Below are 17,041 nucleotides of genomic sequence, written 5' to 3' on the forward strand. Positions count from 1 at the left end.
CGTGGCTCGTCGAAAACGTATTACTGTGAGACTTAAATCTAGTTTTTCTATAATTCCGTAAAAGGAAATAGAAAGTGGCTTCTGGTTTGACAAACTGACATTTAATATGCATAATTCGAATGTTTAAAATTATTTAAAAATATTTTTTTTTCCAAATGAATAAAACCGACTACTGTTTCCTGGTGAATCTTACAAAATAAGTTTCAGTTCACGCGAAGGAGAAAAAAAAAAGACGCAACGCTTTTCCGTGCGCGAAACGTCATCAGCCAACTGTGCGCAGCCACTCCGCTCGGCCAATCAGCGACGAGCTACGGGGCCTCCGGCGTGTCAAAAACCCTCGACGGTCAGCCGCGTCGCCGCAGACGCGTTTCAAGCGCTCGCGTTCGCTCACAATGGCGAGATAGTCGCGAGAGCGAGGATGCAGCCGCGCTTCTTGAGACAGCAGACCGTTAATTTCCACTGACTTATCACCGATTCAGGCGCGAGACGACGGGGATACGTCGAGGAAGCCGACCGTGGCTCGCGAGGAGCGGATAGTCGGCGGTTAGATGGCAGTGGCTGGTGATCTACGGAGATTGGAGCGCTGCAACGTACTCAGCAGCGGTGGCAAACGGTGATCAGCGGTGACCATGCTCGGACCCAAACCCAGCGTTCTGGACGGGACTGCAGCAGCGGGCGGCGTTTAAGAAAACGAAGGCGTGAAGACATAAAAGCCCCGAGCGAACCGGAGGTGTGAGCGTGAGCAGAAATGGCAGGCAGAAGCCGCAGGTCGTGGTTCAGCGTGCTGCTGGGGCTGGTGGTCGGGTTCACACTGGCGTCCAGGCTCATCCTGCCCCGGGCCACCGAGCTGAAGAAAGCGGGTCACAAGCGGCGGGCGAGCGGCGGTGGCGCGGGCGGCTGCGGAGGAGGAGCGGGGGTGATGATGATGATGAAGAAGGAGTACGGAGGGGCGCAGACGCCCGTCACGGAGAAGCCCGCGGTGCCCAGGTCCAGCAGCTTCCTGTTCGTGGGCGTCATGACCGCGCAGAAGTACCTCAACAACCGCGCCGTGGCAGCGTACAGGTAATTCAGCGCGTCTGCGTACGAGAAATCGCCATGGTAACCGCGCTTTCCGCCCGAATTACGGCGCGGGCTGCCGCAGATTTGTCGTTGTGTTCGTATTTGCGTTTTTTTTTGTTTTGGCGTAGACTGTGGTCACCGAGGATACAGAAAAGTCTGTGTGAAGTGCGGTGTGGAGATTTTATCGACTTTTTAGAGAGGAGTACGTTATTTGTGTAAAATAAACAAACAAACAATGTGTGGGGGGGCGGGGCGAGAAATCACCATGGTAACCAAAATGTGGATTTTTTTTTACAATTTATTTCTGTAAAGTGGAAATAACTAGGGAAAAATATTTTATTGTCTTAGTAACATTGATATTATGGAAAATTGGGGTATAGTTTTTGTGTGTGCCAATGCTGGAAAATATTCGCAAGTCATCGCTTTTGTGAGAAATCACCATGGTAACCGTAGTTTCTGCCGAAATGTAATTTTTTTTTTTTGTGGTATTTCTGTAAAGTCGAAATAACTGAGCACAGGATCTTTTGGAAAAAAATGGGAAATTTTTTTTGTCTTAGTAAAATTGATATTATGGAAAGTTATGGTAATTGTATAAATCATCACGGTAAATTACGGCAAAGTAGAATTGAAGTCGGATAGATATTTCATTTCTGCTTTTTAGTTAATTTGGCGGTGTTGTTTTTGTGTGCGCATGTGCTGGAAAATATTACATGAAATCACCATGGTAACCTTACTATCCAAAAGATTTGTCCTTGTAGGAGAAATCACCATGGAAACCGTAATTTCCGCCTTGATGTCAGTTACAATAGTTTTTATTTCTGTAAAGACAAAATACATCAAGGGTTTTATCTTAATAATTTTTGGGGCAAAAATTATTGTCGTAGTAACTCTTTTAGTGGAGAAAGGGGTTTCCTCTGAAGTCGGCGATAGATATTTTACTTCGACGTGTCCAAGCGCAAAAAAATCACCATGGTAACCGTAAGAGTTACAGTGTAGTTACTGTGCGGGTTTCCACAGAGTTATCATTGTAGTAGTAGTAGTAACGATAATATTTGTTGTTGTTTTTTTATATATATATTTTTTATGTAACAAGTGGTTACCAAGGTAAACAAAAGAAAGTCGGGGCTATTTAATTGTTTTAGTTTTTTAGACGAAAAAAAACAATTGTGGGTGTGTGCGGGAAAATATCTGTCAGTTTGAGAAATCACCATGGAAACCATAGTTTCTGCCGAAATGTCATCTAGGTTTTACTTTTGTAAAGTAGCAATATTTGAAAAGGACATCATCTTTTAAAATTAATTTGGGTAAAAAAAATGTTTTATTGCCGTACTAACTTTTGGCAGAGAAAGTGATTACTTTTTTAGTTTAGTTTTTTTTTACCTTTTATTAGCATGAAGCCCAAATTTATAGCATGCTCTTCGAAAAACATGTCTAAAAACCAACAAGCACACGCTTTTATTGTAGTTGTAATAGTAATTGTATGGTTTGTGATGGAGATGGTGGGTACCGTGCTAAAATCCTGTTTTTTACTAATTAACTGAATGATGACCGAAACCTTGTATAGCAGGAAATGCTTGTTTATTTCTATTTATGCTGAAGTCATAATAACCGAATGTTAAATCTAGTACTATGAAGCCTTCACTGTCTTTCTCTCTTATTTATTGGCCCATTTGACTAATGCCAGTTTACTTTATTATTATTATTATTATTATTATTATAGGAATAGTATTTTGGTGCTATGGCAGAGCCTGTGGTGGTTACCATGGTGATTTGTATAAGGATGAAGAGGACGGAGATGTGCTGAAGCAAGCATTTATGTCATCCGTTTAATCAGCAGTAATTCCTCGCCGGAGAGGTTTTTCGGGGTGACTCGCCGGGGTTGGCCTTGGTGGAAAAGCCAGGAGTGTTTATGACGGCCGACTCTCTCGTTGCTGCATGCAGCCGCGGCCTGAAGACGTGAAGACGGCCCTTCACCCTTCGTTTGAGCTCGGGTTGCGCATGTGGGCAAGATGCAAAAGGCCGGATCTCGGCTGAATCGGTTAACGCGGCGTCTCTGGGTTCCCCTTTAGTTTGCAGAGAACAGGAAGCGGGGTTTGGTTAAAATGAGACGTCGGCGAGCGGAGTGTGTATTATCCGAAGGGAAACGGAGCAGCTTTTCCACGAGCTCGCATGCGGGACGCGGAGCGCGTTTCAGAGGCTGGTGTTGCATCACGTGCGTCTGTCTCCTGAAGCTCTGCTGAATTGTGAGCGTCCTCCTACAGGGTCAGGACAGCGTTTGGCATTTTATCCTCGCGTGGAGAGCTGCGTTTAGTTTTCTTCAGCGCGTTTGTGGTGAATCATCTTGACGCTGCTCTCATTTCTTCAATCTGATAATAACTTGCTGCATCATTTCTGCTGCGAAGTTTTAAAGTGCTAATGCCAGTACAGTTAAGGTGTTCCGTATTTCTATGGATTTCTGTATTTTCTGACCTGAAGTATGATGCAATTTCTATGATTGAGCCATATTTGGGGCCCTTTATTATTATTATTGTTATTGTTATTTTTCTTATTTATTTGGAAACCACCCATCTTTGCAAACTTGCAGTGACAATTGTTTAGAAATTTGGTCATCGGCAAAACAGAACCTTTAATATCTTCCATACCTTTTCTCACCAAAATAAAAGTCCTTGGTTAGCGTTTTAAAGCAAGACGGCAATAAATATTAGTCTTGTTATATTGATATTTTACTCATTATGTATAATTCTTATTTTTTCCCCTTAACTTTTGTTATAAAGTTATAAAAAAACTATAGTTTAAAAAATAATAACTTGCTTTATTGTTGTTGTTGTTGTTGTTGTTATTGTTCATTAGTGATTTGTAAGGTGCCTTAAAATTTTAAAATAAAATATTTTTAAAAATGTAAAAAAAATATTTTTATTGTTATTCAGCGGCAGAAAACAAACTTTTCTGTACGTCTGATGATGCCTTTTAATAATTGTGTGAGAATTTGTGCACAAAATGCCAAATTTATTTTAATGAAACTAATGATTATTGGTTAGTTGGTTGATTTTTTTTTTTTTTTTTTTTTTTTTTTTTTTTTTAAATTGTTTTATTTATTTCATTAATTTTTATATTATTATTTTTCTTGATTAATCAGGGGGGAAAATTGTTTCTTTTTCATTTTTTTTGGACAAATACACATTCTGTGAAATGTACTTCAAACAAACAGGTCTGCTATGAAAACAATTTTTTTCTGCCTTTTTTCATAGATAACAATAATTAAATCACTAGAAATAACCATCTACTGTTACCAGAGAGCTTCTTTTATCTCTTCAAAAAATAATATAAACATATTTTACATTATTCAACATGATTAGAATCGAATAGTATTAAAAAGCAAATAATGATAAACACAATAGGGACCGATTAAAACTAACTCATGTAAGACTAATTTGCTTCAGGAAGACAAATTGACTAATCAGTCACTTCTTTCTTAGAAATCTTTTCACTTCTTCAGTAAAGATTTACTAAACAGGACGGACCTTTATGCAAAAATGGAAATGCTCGCGTTAGAGATAAGGATGTGACCCTAAACGAAACGTTTTTGCACCGGGGATGAACGGGCGTCTGTCAAAGCGCCTGACAGGGCGAGCCATTTCTCTAATCCATTAATATGAAGTTTAAAATGAAGAATTCATATGGTTTGGGCAGTTTAATCACGTACTTCTCTCACATCGTTTCCTCCACCATTATAGATTAATTTTGTCCGTAGAAATGCATTATTCAGTGGCGTATTTTGACGTGACTGGCTAAATTTGGACGTGCACCGTGGGCAGACCTGACTAATTGATAACGAGAATCGTTGTTGATTATTTTAATTATCAATAATAATCCATTTTATCGATTTTCTTGCAGCCCAGTATCCAAAATTACTAATTGACTAACATTTTAAAATACTGGTTATATGATTTTGGTCATTGATAAGGGATTATTATTATTATTATGGTGCTCACACGTATTTTTCCTTTCCTTTTTTTTTTTTTTTTTTTTTTTGTGTAGTACCTGGGCCAAGACCGTCCCGGGCAAGGTGGAGTTTTTTTCCAGCGAGGGTTCAGACACGACAATCCCCATCCCCATCGTGGCCCTGCAGAACGTGGACGACTCGTACCCTCCTCAGAAGAAGTCCTTCATGATGCTCAAGTACATGCATGACCACTACCTGGACCAGTTCGAGTGGTTCATGCGAGCCGACGACGACGTCTACATCAAAAGCGAGAAGCTGGAGAGCTTCCTAAGGAGTCTCAACAGCAGCGAGGCCATCTTCCTCGGCCAGACGGGCATGGGCGCCCGCGACGAGCTGGGCAAGCTGGCCCTGGAGCCGGGCGAGAACTTCTGCATGGGCGGCCCCGGCGTGATCATGAGCCGCGAGGTGCTGCGCAGGATGGTGCCCCACATCCGCCAGTGCCTTCAGGAGATGTACACCACCCACGAGGACGTGGAGGTGGGCCGCTGCGTGCGCCGATTCGCCGGCGTCCAGTGCGTCTGGTCCTATGAGGTAAGAGCGCGCAACACACCTGGATACGCTTGTGAAATTACAGGGCCGAACCGCGGCGATCGCACGGGCAGGGCAGCGTCCGCATAATTATCGCGTGTCCTATATTTCCTGCAGCTCGGGCTCGAGGTTTCTAATGCGCGTTGTTTGAAATCGGCCCCCTTCACTGAGCTCCTGCAATTTTCGGGTCTTGGAAATTAAGGGTTGTAGCGAATCAGAAAAGGCCCGCGTTTTCTTTTCGCCATCAAAACTCCCAGGCGGCTTTGATCCTTCAAAGGCTTTCGCCGACACCCGAGCAGGTATTACAGAGAGAGCCGGACAGTAGTGGAGCACGGCCCGTCTCCTCCGTCCGGGGATGGCCGGTCTACATCTGCCGTTTTATCTGAGCTGTTACGGGCTGACTCATAGGAAATGAAGCTCTGGACTGTGACTGTTTTTTGAAAGGGTGATCTTTGACCTTGCAGGGAGGAGATGAGTCACCGTCTCTTCTTTGGACGGAGTTCATAATCTGCTGTGATGGCCTCTTTCTCCCCTTCTCTTTTTTTTTTTTTTTTTTTTTTTTTGAAGAAATGCTTTGTAAAAAAGAGTCCCTGGCATCCAGGTGAATCTCATGCACCGTCCAGAGAACATGTCCGTCATATTTCACACAAAAACTAAGCATTTTCTCACCCTTTTATTCTTTTTTTTTAACAAATGTCGTAATCTTTCGAGCAGTTTATTAAGACTCCGTTCTGTCCCACTTTATATTATATTTTTGTTAGATTCTTTAGCTTTTTTTTTCCATTCAATTTTATATACTATTATAGTAGAGTCCCATTAGTTAACATTTAGTGAGTGCAACTAACAGTGAGCGTTACATTTGGTTATCTGGTTATGTTATTTAATGTCAACAAATACTTTGTAAAATGTTACTTTATTGTGGTAAAATTACATTGGGTATTATTTCTATATTGATAAAGTACATTATAAGATATAATTATAAAAATGACATTTATAAAAATAAGTAAATTTTCTACCATCAGTTCTCATTACACCAAAAATAAATAAATATATATATATATATATATATATATATATATATATATATATATATATATATATATATATATATATATATATATATATATATATATATATATATATATATATATATTATTATTATTATTATTATTATTATTATACATGTATATGTGTGTGTATATATATGTATGTATATTTTCACGAAAATCATGCTAAAATAATGCTAAATGTCACCATGGTCCTAAAGTAGTCTTTATCAGGCAGAAATATGATTTGATTTCGGAGGGAAATGTGACCCAGGCATGGCTCAGTCTACATCTTCAGGTGTTTTCTATGGAAAAGGGAAAGGAAACTTGTGTTTAGTGTGGCTCTTTCATGTTTTATCTGGATTTGCTTCTTTTTCTCCCAAACAGACTTTGGATTCAGTCAGACGACGTGAAGCGTCTCTTTCCCATTTTCTGCTAGTTTTTGAGTAAAGCGCTTCGCATTTTTCTCCAACGTCCCCAATAAGTCTTCGCGTATCGTTTAGTCTACCAGGACCGTCCGTCAAGCCGAGATTACCTTTTTTCCATCCGCTCCCGACGAAGGAGCCACAGGCGCAATCGGTCACCGTAAATGTGACATCGCCTTTCGCCAATTTGCAAAACGGGAAAAAAAAAAAATGAACGGGTTGGAAAGTTATCAGAGGTGCTCCGCGAGTCTTTTCGGGCTTGTGGAATGGGGCGGTGTTGGAACCTCCGAGTCTTAACGAGTCTCCCCCGTGACTGGGGCCGCTGGGATTTTAATACGCATTTGATGTGTGCTTTAATTACAGCCGTGCGGGATTAGTTAGAGACGGCACAGCTGGGCAACCTGCTATTAATGTCGGAGCGTTCGGCCTCTGCTTCTTTATGGACCTACTGCGCTGCAAGTCTCGACGGGCCCCGTGGGTAAAGCGACCTCAAAGACCTCAGGGCTCAAAATGGCAGCCTGTTACTCCCTTAAATACTGATATTAAGCGTCTTTGTCTGTTCGGAGCTCCTCGGATGTGTATCTGTCTGTGCTGCCGCTCATCTTCTGTTTGTTTATGGCCAGAGCGCAAACGCTCTCATCTGAGCCCTGCTTTGGGCTCGCAGCTACTTGATGATTTCCGCGCGCAATTTAAGCAGCTGTAACAAAAACGGACATGTTTTCTCCGAGTTTCTCTGAAGGGTTAGGTCTGATTTGAACTCCGTACTCGAGGCGTATCCAGAGACCGGGATATCACGGTGACGTGTGGGTGTTTTGCACGGACGGGCAGTCTTTTATCTAATCTTTTACACTTCAGCATACTCGTATCAATCCTTTGCGGTGCTCAGCCCCGGAGCTTGTCACCTGTGTCATGTTAAAGCTGTTGATCTGGGATGTGTCTCTCAGCTGCTCTGGGGTCTCTCACGTGCTGACCTTGTCCTGCCCTCGTGGCTGTTTTCCACATTTTAGTTTCTAAACATAACTGTTCTGTCTTTGCCACTCCTGTTGAAGTGTGCTCTTGATGGAGAGAGAGAGAGAGAGAGAGAGAGAGAGAGAGAGAGAGAGAGAGAGAGAGAGAGAGAGAGAGAGAGAGAGAGAGAGAGAGAGAGAGAGAGAGAGAGAGAGAGAGAGAGAGAGAGAGAGAGAGAGAGAGAGAGAGAGAGAGAGAGAGAGAGAGAGAGAGAGAGAGAGAGAGAGAGAGAGAGAGAGAGAGAGAGAGAGAGAGAGAGAGAGAGAGAGAGAGAGAGAGAGAGAGAGAGAGAGAGAGAGAGAGAGAGAGAGAGAGAGAGAGAGAGAGAGAGAGAGAGAGAGAGAGAGAGAGAGAGAGAGAGAGAGAGAGAGAGAGAGAGAGAGAGAGAGAGAGAGAGAGAGAGAGAGAGAGAGAGAGAGAGAGAGAGAGAGAGAGAGAGAGAGAGAGAGAGAGAGAGAGAGAGAGAGAGAGAGAGAGAGAGAGAGAGAGAGAGAGAGAGAGAGAGAGAGAGAGAGAGAGAGAGAGAGAGAGAGAGAGAGAGAGAGAGAGAGAGAGAGAGAGAGAGAGAGAGAGAGAGAGAGAGAGAGAGAGAGAGAGAGAGAGAGAGAGAGAGAGAGAGAGAGAGAGAGAGAGAGAGAGAGAGAGAGAGAGAGAGAGAGAGAGAGAGAGAGAGAGAGAGAGAGAGAGAGAGAGAGAGAGAGAGAGAGAGAGAGAGAGAGAGAGAGAGAGAGAGAGATAGTGTGTTCAAAAATATAATACAATCATAATTACTATTATTTTTATTATATTTTTCTAATGGTTTTTAACAATGGATATGTTAGGAATTAGTATTATTTTTCATTAATAAAAAAAACTATTATAAAGTAAATTTTTTAATGTTAAAGTAAAATATATAGTAACAATATAGTAGTAATAATAAGGTGAATGCTTCATTTCCTGTGTTTACTGTCATACTATTTTCAAGGCTCCTAATATCGTTTTGGGATTCTCATACGATGTTTATGTGCGTGCAAGGTGAAAAAAAGCTTTTATTTTCTCAAAATATGCATTTAATACCACTCAACGATTAATTTGAAGCAGTTTTAAGATTACGTTTCTCTAAAATTGATCATACCTGCAGGTTGTGATTTTATTTGAGCGCTGGTCCAAATAAACTGGGCACTGAACCGTCTTTTAAGAGCAAGTGTTTTGTGTATCCCGTGCTAAACCCGTCAGTAAAAGGACTTTTTGGCGGGGTCAGGTTGTTCACAGTTGTGCTGTGGTTTGTGGAAACCTCAATAGTGTCTTCTTTGGTAGTTTTAAGTCTTTAAAATCTCTTTTTAACATTATAAATGTTTACTGTCAGTTTTGCGTGTCATTTCTGATAATGTCCGTCCCTAGCTCATGCTGTTTTAACGCATATTAAAGTTCGCGTCTTTGTGCTTTTAAGTAAAACATAGAAAGTTGTTGCCTAACGTTCTCTAAGGGGAGAGTCCTTAAAAAAAACAACCCTTTTCTGAAGCGTGTTATTGAGTGTAGATGCACTGAATGCAGAAGTGAAGGCGTCTTGTTCGGTAGAGCAGTTTGGCTAATCTTTACACCAATTATATTGTCACAGATGTTCTGTCTGAACGACGTGTGGGACTTCAACTCGCAAATTACAACCGAAAGAAGAGCTGTCTCCGTTATTCCAAACAAACGTGCCAATTAGGAGCGTTGTAAAGTGGTAGTTTGTTCCATTGAAAACGGAACAGGAACAATGCAAGATGCTCGTTGCATCGTACGCGTTTTGTCTCCAGTCACGTGACCGAACGATCGCTCGCATTCTGATTGATATTGACAAGCACTTCTTCAGCCGTTATTTAGTTGTCAGCCCATCTGTTTGCTCAGAAAACAGCCGTAAATGGCGACGTGAAGAATGGAAGCTGAAAGCCGGTGTCGGGCTCCACATTTCTTCCATCTGGGCCCCTTGATTTATGACTCTAGTGTCACTAAAGTGTCAGTGCATTTATTTGGTCAGGTCGTGGTCTTCCTAGAATTGATAGTCCCTTTCCAAATCGTGCACAGTACGGCCATGGGGGTTTTTATTGATCAAATGAAATGAATACTTTTGTTCGGCAAGGGTGCATTAAGAGACGTCTTTCCATTTCTGAAGAAACCCAAAAAACAAAACAAAAATGCAACCGTTTTCAACAAATCGCCATATTGGAATGATTTCCGACCAGTCTGATGCTGATAAATTGCATTTTTCAGTATATTCAAACAAACCTGCTATTTCAAGTTGTCCTAATATCACCATAGTAACATTTTAACTTTATTTTGGTCAAATAAACGCATCCATTGTGATCAGAAGAGTCCAGGGTGTCCCTCGATTTGCCGTCGTCTTCGAGTCTTTCCTGTGTGTGTGACGGATCCGTCTCGTCTGGCCTGCAGCCAGGCCCTCTAGTCGTTTTTGACATCCGCGTCACTTTATCTGCTTCCGGTTCCTGCGTAACGACGATTGCATCTATCTGTGGGTTTTCAATCATGGCCGCTCCCACACTTGATTCAGCCCCCCCCCCGCGCCAGCTCAGCAGAATTCAGACTTGCCTTTTCAAGCACGTATTTCCACGCATCCGTCGTGTCAGAGTGATCGCAGATCTGTATCGTAAAGGTCATAGAGCGGCACTGACTTGCTGTGCTGTTGTGCAATATGATAACGTTTTTGCTTAAACGTGGAACAGTTTTGTGCCGGAGCAATTAATTATTCACAGTCAAGCATTTTAGAACATTAGTAGGGTCAGTTTTGTTTTCATTTTGGCTTTTTTTGGGCCAATTTATTGGCGACGCTCATGATATTGAGCTGTAGTATGTTGCTGTTGCTGTTAGTTTCCTCTGCTACTTAAACAGCTTCATGATCCGGACCTCGGTTCTCTCACCTCTGTGCGTCGCATAGTGTGTCAATAAGACTCGGGTTTCTTTTTCTGTCAGACATCCACAGGAAGTCAGCCTCCCACGCGCATATTCTGTTCTTCGAGCTCTAACAAACAAACGCCTGTAGTCGCGTCTATTTCTTGCCACTCGGCGAAGCCCGGAATTATACTGCCATGCAGTCCTGTATTTTGTGGCCATTTTCATGGAATCTTTTTTGGAGATCTATGCGAGATGGGTCATTATTGAGCTCGGTTATAGTGTTTTGAGGATTGGCGGCGGCGCGCAGAAATGTGAAGCTTTTCTCAAAAGCTCGAAACGTTTGTGCCGGAACTTCACCCGCAGTGTTTGTCCACCGTAATAAAACAATTCTTGGGTTATTGTGCGTTTTCGTGCATCGCTGTGGCGTTGTAACAATGGATGGAATTTTGTTTTCCATTATATTCGATCGGTTTCAAAATATAATTGCCGGTGGACGGCATGTAGTTCATCGTAGACGCGCTCCCAAAATATTCAGTTCGCTTCTAAACGAACATGGTATTTTTAATGGATTAGACTCTCCCAGAATGCTCTGCAACATTCTTGGCATGAATCGTGGTGTCTATTTTGAACGTTGACAATAATCAGAAATGCATCTTAATATTGCATAAATCCAGCATATTAGAATAATTTCTGAAGCATCATGTGGCACTGAAGACTGGAGTAGCGATGCTGAAAATTTAGCTTAGCATCAAACAAATAAATTGCGTTTTACAGTTATTTCAAGCAATACCATTTCATAATTTTACTGTTTTCGCTTTTTTTATTATTATGGTGAGCAGAAGCCTTCCAAAAACATGAAATCTTAATGGCCTCAAACGTTTGAAACGCAGTGTGCACTGGTGTTACTTTTTAGTACTAAATAAATCAGAAATGTTCCGTTTTACCAGACATTCATTAGTGTGCTACAAGCATCGCCGTTTTTTCGAAACTGGCCGCTCATTTCAGTTTAGATGGAGGTAGAAAGCTAGGTGTAGTCTGAAACGCTCAACCGTTCATGTTTGGGTTGAAGCCCAGTTGACCTCGACAGCTCTCAAGTGCTCAATAATAATAATATTACACGTTCCCAATGATTTGATGCTCTGAGCTTGATTCGATTTAGCCTGTTAAAGTTACAATATTAGCTACATATAGCTTTGTTCACCTGCTTCCACTGGGTTTAACCCAGCATAGTTTCTTCTTTAGCTCTGTCAAATCGGTTCAACCCATCCCCCCCCAAGTTTACAAAAAAAGCCTTTATTATTTACCCTTTAATTAGGTTTTACAAGTTCTGATGCTATCTTCCTCCAGACATGCCGTTCACGCCGTCTCCAGCTTCCTTTGCACGTTTTTAATTTGTCCGCCTAACGAAGAGCAACTGAACGCGACGTGTTAGATCTTCACGTTCAGAATATAAAGATGGAGGTGTCTCATCGGAGCTCTTCGCAGCAGACTGCCGTGTATGTGGCAAACCCCGTGTATTTTCAGACATCCTGTGGCCGCTGGACTCCTCTGTGTGTTATTCTGCTGCTCCTCGGCGCTCCCGAGCAGGATGCTAAAATTATAGCTGCAATGAGCAAATAAATGTTTACTAGGGTCGTTTAAAAATACATGCAAACAGAGGCTAAAGGGTTTTGCTGGAGCATGAAAGCCAGCGAGCTTGAAACGCTCCTTCTGTGGAGTAACAGCTGTAAATATCTCTCCAGCTGTTTGCATACAGATACGATTGCACAAGTCGTTGGTGATTATTTGGCGTGCTTCATCAGTCTGATTCGAGCATATTCATAAACGCAGCTTCCGAGTCAGCGTTGGCTTTTAAGTGGACGAACTCCACATTGTTTTGTGGTCTACAGATTCGATTCGATCTTTAGCTCTCGTTTAAATGAAGCTCTTATCCATCGAAACATCAGTCGACCCCTTTCCAACCGATTGTTTTTGACAGTCTTAAAAGTAAAAACGTAAGCTCAGGGTTGTTTATTTATCTTTTGGTGAAATGGTTTTTATTCAAAATGGCATCCTTGACATTTGCGCAACTTCCTTAAGGAGTCTTGTTTTTGGTTATCTGTGCAGTGAAAGGATTCGGTCTGTTTTAGCCGGAAACACTGTCCAGACATTTTGTGCGTTATCATCATCATCATCATCATTCAGTTCTTTATCATTTCATTGTGAAACTGAATGGTTTTTCATTTGGTTTCCATCAAATTACATCAGTGGCTTTACATTTTATGCATTAAAAAATACGGTTAAAAACTGTAATAGTGCGGAATATTATTGCAATTGAAATAATGAAAATATATTTTAACGTAATTTTTTTTTTTTTTTGGTGCAAAGCTGAATTTTCGGCATCATTACTGCATTCTTCAGTGTCACATGATCACAGTCTCAATATGCTGATTACCTCTTATTCTTATTATTGCTGTAAACGGTGAATACTTCTGTGGGAAACTTTTTTTAGTAATTTATTTATATTTAATAGAAAGTATTACCGCACTGCATTTATGAGAAATTTATATATATAATATATATATATATATATATATATATATATATATATATATATATATATATATATATATATATATATATTATATATATATATATATATATATATATATATATATATTCATATATATATATATATATTCAAAAATATTAATTTTATTATACTATTTTAATAACTTTTTAAAGTATTACAGCACTGCATTTATGAGAAAAGTAAGTATTTAGTAGCTTTTGTTAATATTTCAACTCGCTTTGATCAATTTATTGCTTCCTTCCTGAATTAAAGTGTTAATTACTTGAAAACTAAAATATTTCGATGGTACTTCGGCAATTCAAAGACCTTTTTTATTATTTATTACGTCCATTGGCAAAAGTAGATTTGGCTTTGACCTTTAAGATGTTGTCTTCGGTCTGCTTCGAAGCCCTCTCTGCTGGAGGGAAGCGGGACTTGCACGGGCGGCTCTGCGTGGCTCGAGTGGAGTTCTTGCGGTTTTTGGCGTCGTTTCCATGCCAACGGGCAGACGTGCCAAAGCGCCGCTAATGCGAAATGAAAACCAACAGCATCTGTTTCCTACGGGTCAGACTCTCGCAGATGCTGACCCGCACCCGCGCTATCTATATAAGCGCGTCTCTGTCTCGCTGGCTCTTTCGCCCTGCGTGTTTTCGTCGAGAAACCCTCGAACAAGAGCGTCTTTGTGAAACTGCCTCCGATCTATTTTTACCTCGCCGATGTACTTCGCTTTCAACCGCTGCTCTCATTCAATTAGTTTGAGGGTTTTAAAGGCAGCGTGCGTTTTGTTCTTCAGCCGTTTCACGCGTGATCTTTGAGGGCAAAGTCATCAGGTGACTCAGTCGATGCCCTGCTGTAAAGAAACGGCTCTTGTTGGCGAAGGGCAGTTTTTGCACCTGAGGCTGACACGTTGAACTGAAGAGGAAGCGTGATGTGACTCATACCTCACTTTGATTGGACGCCTGGAGGAATGACTTCTGTGCCTCATTTCTTTGGCTCTGTTCTTGCATTTAGCGTTTTAATGTGTTTTTTTTGTTCCCATTTTCTTTCGACTTGTATTGATGGGTACGAGTGTCGGCGCAATACAAAAAAAATCAGCCGTTGATACAAATCCAGGTGCCTTTTAAAGGAATAGTTAACCAAAAAACGTAAAATCGCAAAAAATGTGGCCACCTTCAGGCCCTCTAAGATGTAGATGGGTTTTTTTTACATTGGAACAGATATGGGGAAAGGTACATCACATGCTCAGCAAACGGATCCTCTGCAGTGAATGGGTGCCGTCAGAATGAGAGTCCAATCAGATCATCCGATGCAATCAGTCATTAACTTTTAACAGTGTTTGTAAGAGAAACATCCAGCGGTTGCCCAAAATATTACTCCATAATAATGCTAAATTACAGCAAAACCCACCCACATATTTTATTAGAGCCGTTTTGTTTCTTACTAGGCCTCTTTTTACTTCACAAGACACTAATTGATGGACTTACTTGTGGATTATTGTGACGGCACCCATTCTGCGTTGGTTAAGTGTTCCTAAATAAGATCCGTTCACATGCCTGAGGCTATACGGTGATCGGCCACGGCACGTTAAAAAGCCAGAAAACCATATTTGTTGTTTGCTTGGTTTTGAGAAGGGTCAAGAGCGGCAGAAATGTGCCCGAGATCAACTAAGCGGCGTCTGTTTGGTCGTAAGAAACCTTTTTAATGCTGACGCCACAGACGATCCAGACGTGGCCCCTTTAAATGCCCAAACTTGATGTCTCTGCTCCGTTTCTCTCCCACAGCGAGCTCAGTGTGTGCCACTTCAGGAATGCTGAAGGGAATGACTGGCTCGCTGCTAGCTGCCGACGGATCGCCTCGCGCTTTAAAATCCCTCAACCTCACCGCCTCAATTATACACTCAGATGTTTGTCTTTTTGAAGCCCGTCTACCTTGCAGGAAAGCGGCCTGCTATTGATTGATTTATGCACAGATCTGAACATGACTTGGCGTTGGCATGAAGCCCTCTTTCTCCATGCTGTACTACATGATTATTGTAGGAACGGTTCCTGTAGCTTCAGACGTGAGGAAGTTCTTATGTAATACTGCTGTTTTGAGGTTGTAAGAGAGTTTGGTAAGATATGTTGCTATATATTATTGCGCATTTTAAACGGTTAAGAGTTCACACCTTCCTAAAGTCTGTTTGAAAGGGGAACTGAAAATCACCACAGTGAAGATTGTATCGCTTGTATTTTTTTGTCTATTTATGAATGTGATGAACTACTGGAATGTTTGCTTGTTTATTTAATTAATTAAAAAATTTATTTATTTACTCATGCTATTATTATTATTATTATTATTTATTTATTTATTTTAAATATGTAATAATTATTTAATGATAGGTTTTTATTTAATATTTATTTTAAAATATCAATTTTATTACGCTTATTTTAATAACTTTTTAAAATATTTTTTTAAATGCATTAGCCTTTTAAATATTATAAAATATTTTAAAATATTCATATTTAAGTTGCACGTTTTAAGCTTTAAATATATCAAGTAAAGCTTATTTCCGATGCCGAAAACGAATAACTGTTTTGTTTGTTTTTTTTTTTTTTTTTTTTTTTTAAAGATCTAAGAAGCCTGTAAAGTTTGTAAAGTCCTTGTTCAGATTGCTCGCAGTGAGAGTAATTACATTGTCGTCAGATATCAATAGCAGGAGATAACACTTGGTTGGCAGTCTCTTTGTGTTCCCTGGCTTCTGTGGGTGGTTTGTTGGCCGCGTTCGCCGCCGTTTGTTGCCGTTTGACACTTTCCTTTAGAGGAAGTCCATTAGCGTGCCATTTGAACCCCTCATTTCCACCAGCAGGCTTATTAAGAGCTTCTGCTGCTCTCTCCAAAGGCAATCCAGGAGCTACCTTTTCCTGTTTGGCCTGTTTTTTTCCCCCCTTTGGCACGGTCTCTTTTTCGCTTTTTTTTTGTTTTTTTTCCCCTCCCTCTTCTCCTTGGTCCAGGGCTGTCCAGTCCCAAGGCAGATTTGCTGAACTTTTATCATGTGCCTTTTTTTTTTTTTTTTTTTTTTTTTTTTTTTTTTTTTGTGAAGCGCTTTTGGCGAACGTCGTGAGTTACCACCAAAGCAATTAAACCAGTCTCAGCATTCACTTGAAGAATTTCAGGCCACTTAAAACTCACAATAGGGATTCTGGAGGGCCATTAATATTTGATTGCACTGAAAGCTGCTGTTTTTCTTTTCAAAGGGGATTGTTAAATGGGATAAAAGAGCTATTGATCGACGCGTCAACAGTCTTTTTTCAATGAAATTAAGGGATGCGTCTTCTGTTTTTGCTTCGAGCTGACTGTTTCATCGCAATCACCGCTCCACATTACTCTGAGGGCTTGCGCGGACGCTTGTTTTTGCTAGTTGACTGGTCGGTGGGTCAGTGTTTACCTCATGCAGATGACTCACGCAGCGGCCTTCGCAGTGTTTTGGCAGCTCGATTGCTGCGCCGAAGGCCGCTGTGAGCAGAAAGAACGTCCTTGCGGCCGAGATGACGCTAGCGGGGAAGGAAAGCGC

At 41.0% G+C, this 17,041-nt stretch overlaps 1 protein-coding gene across 1 annotated transcript in view; it reads left to right on the forward strand.

Moving 5' to 3' along the window:
* Positions 1-17,041, forward strand: part of chsy1 (chondroitin sulfate synthase 1) — a 64,319-nt gene that overhangs the window by 135 nt on the left and 47,143 nt on the right. The window contains exons 1-2 of the mRNA XM_043243763.1: positions 1-1,062; positions 5,098-5,593. The exon at positions 1-1,062 is cut by the window's left edge and continues 135 nt beyond it. Of these exons, the coding sequence (XP_043099698.1) occupies positions 749-1,062; positions 5,098-5,593 (810 nt within the window). The 5' untranslated portion in view covers positions 1-748. The remainder of the gene's footprint in view (positions 1,063-5,097; positions 5,594-17,041) is intronic.

This window comes from Puntigrus tetrazona, chromosome 7 (assembly GCF_018831695.1).
Source record: "Puntigrus tetrazona isolate hp1 chromosome 7, ASM1883169v1, whole genome shotgun sequence".
Classification (NCBI taxonomy): Eukaryota; Metazoa; Chordata; class Actinopteri; order Cypriniformes; family Cyprinidae; genus Puntigrus; species Puntigrus tetrazona.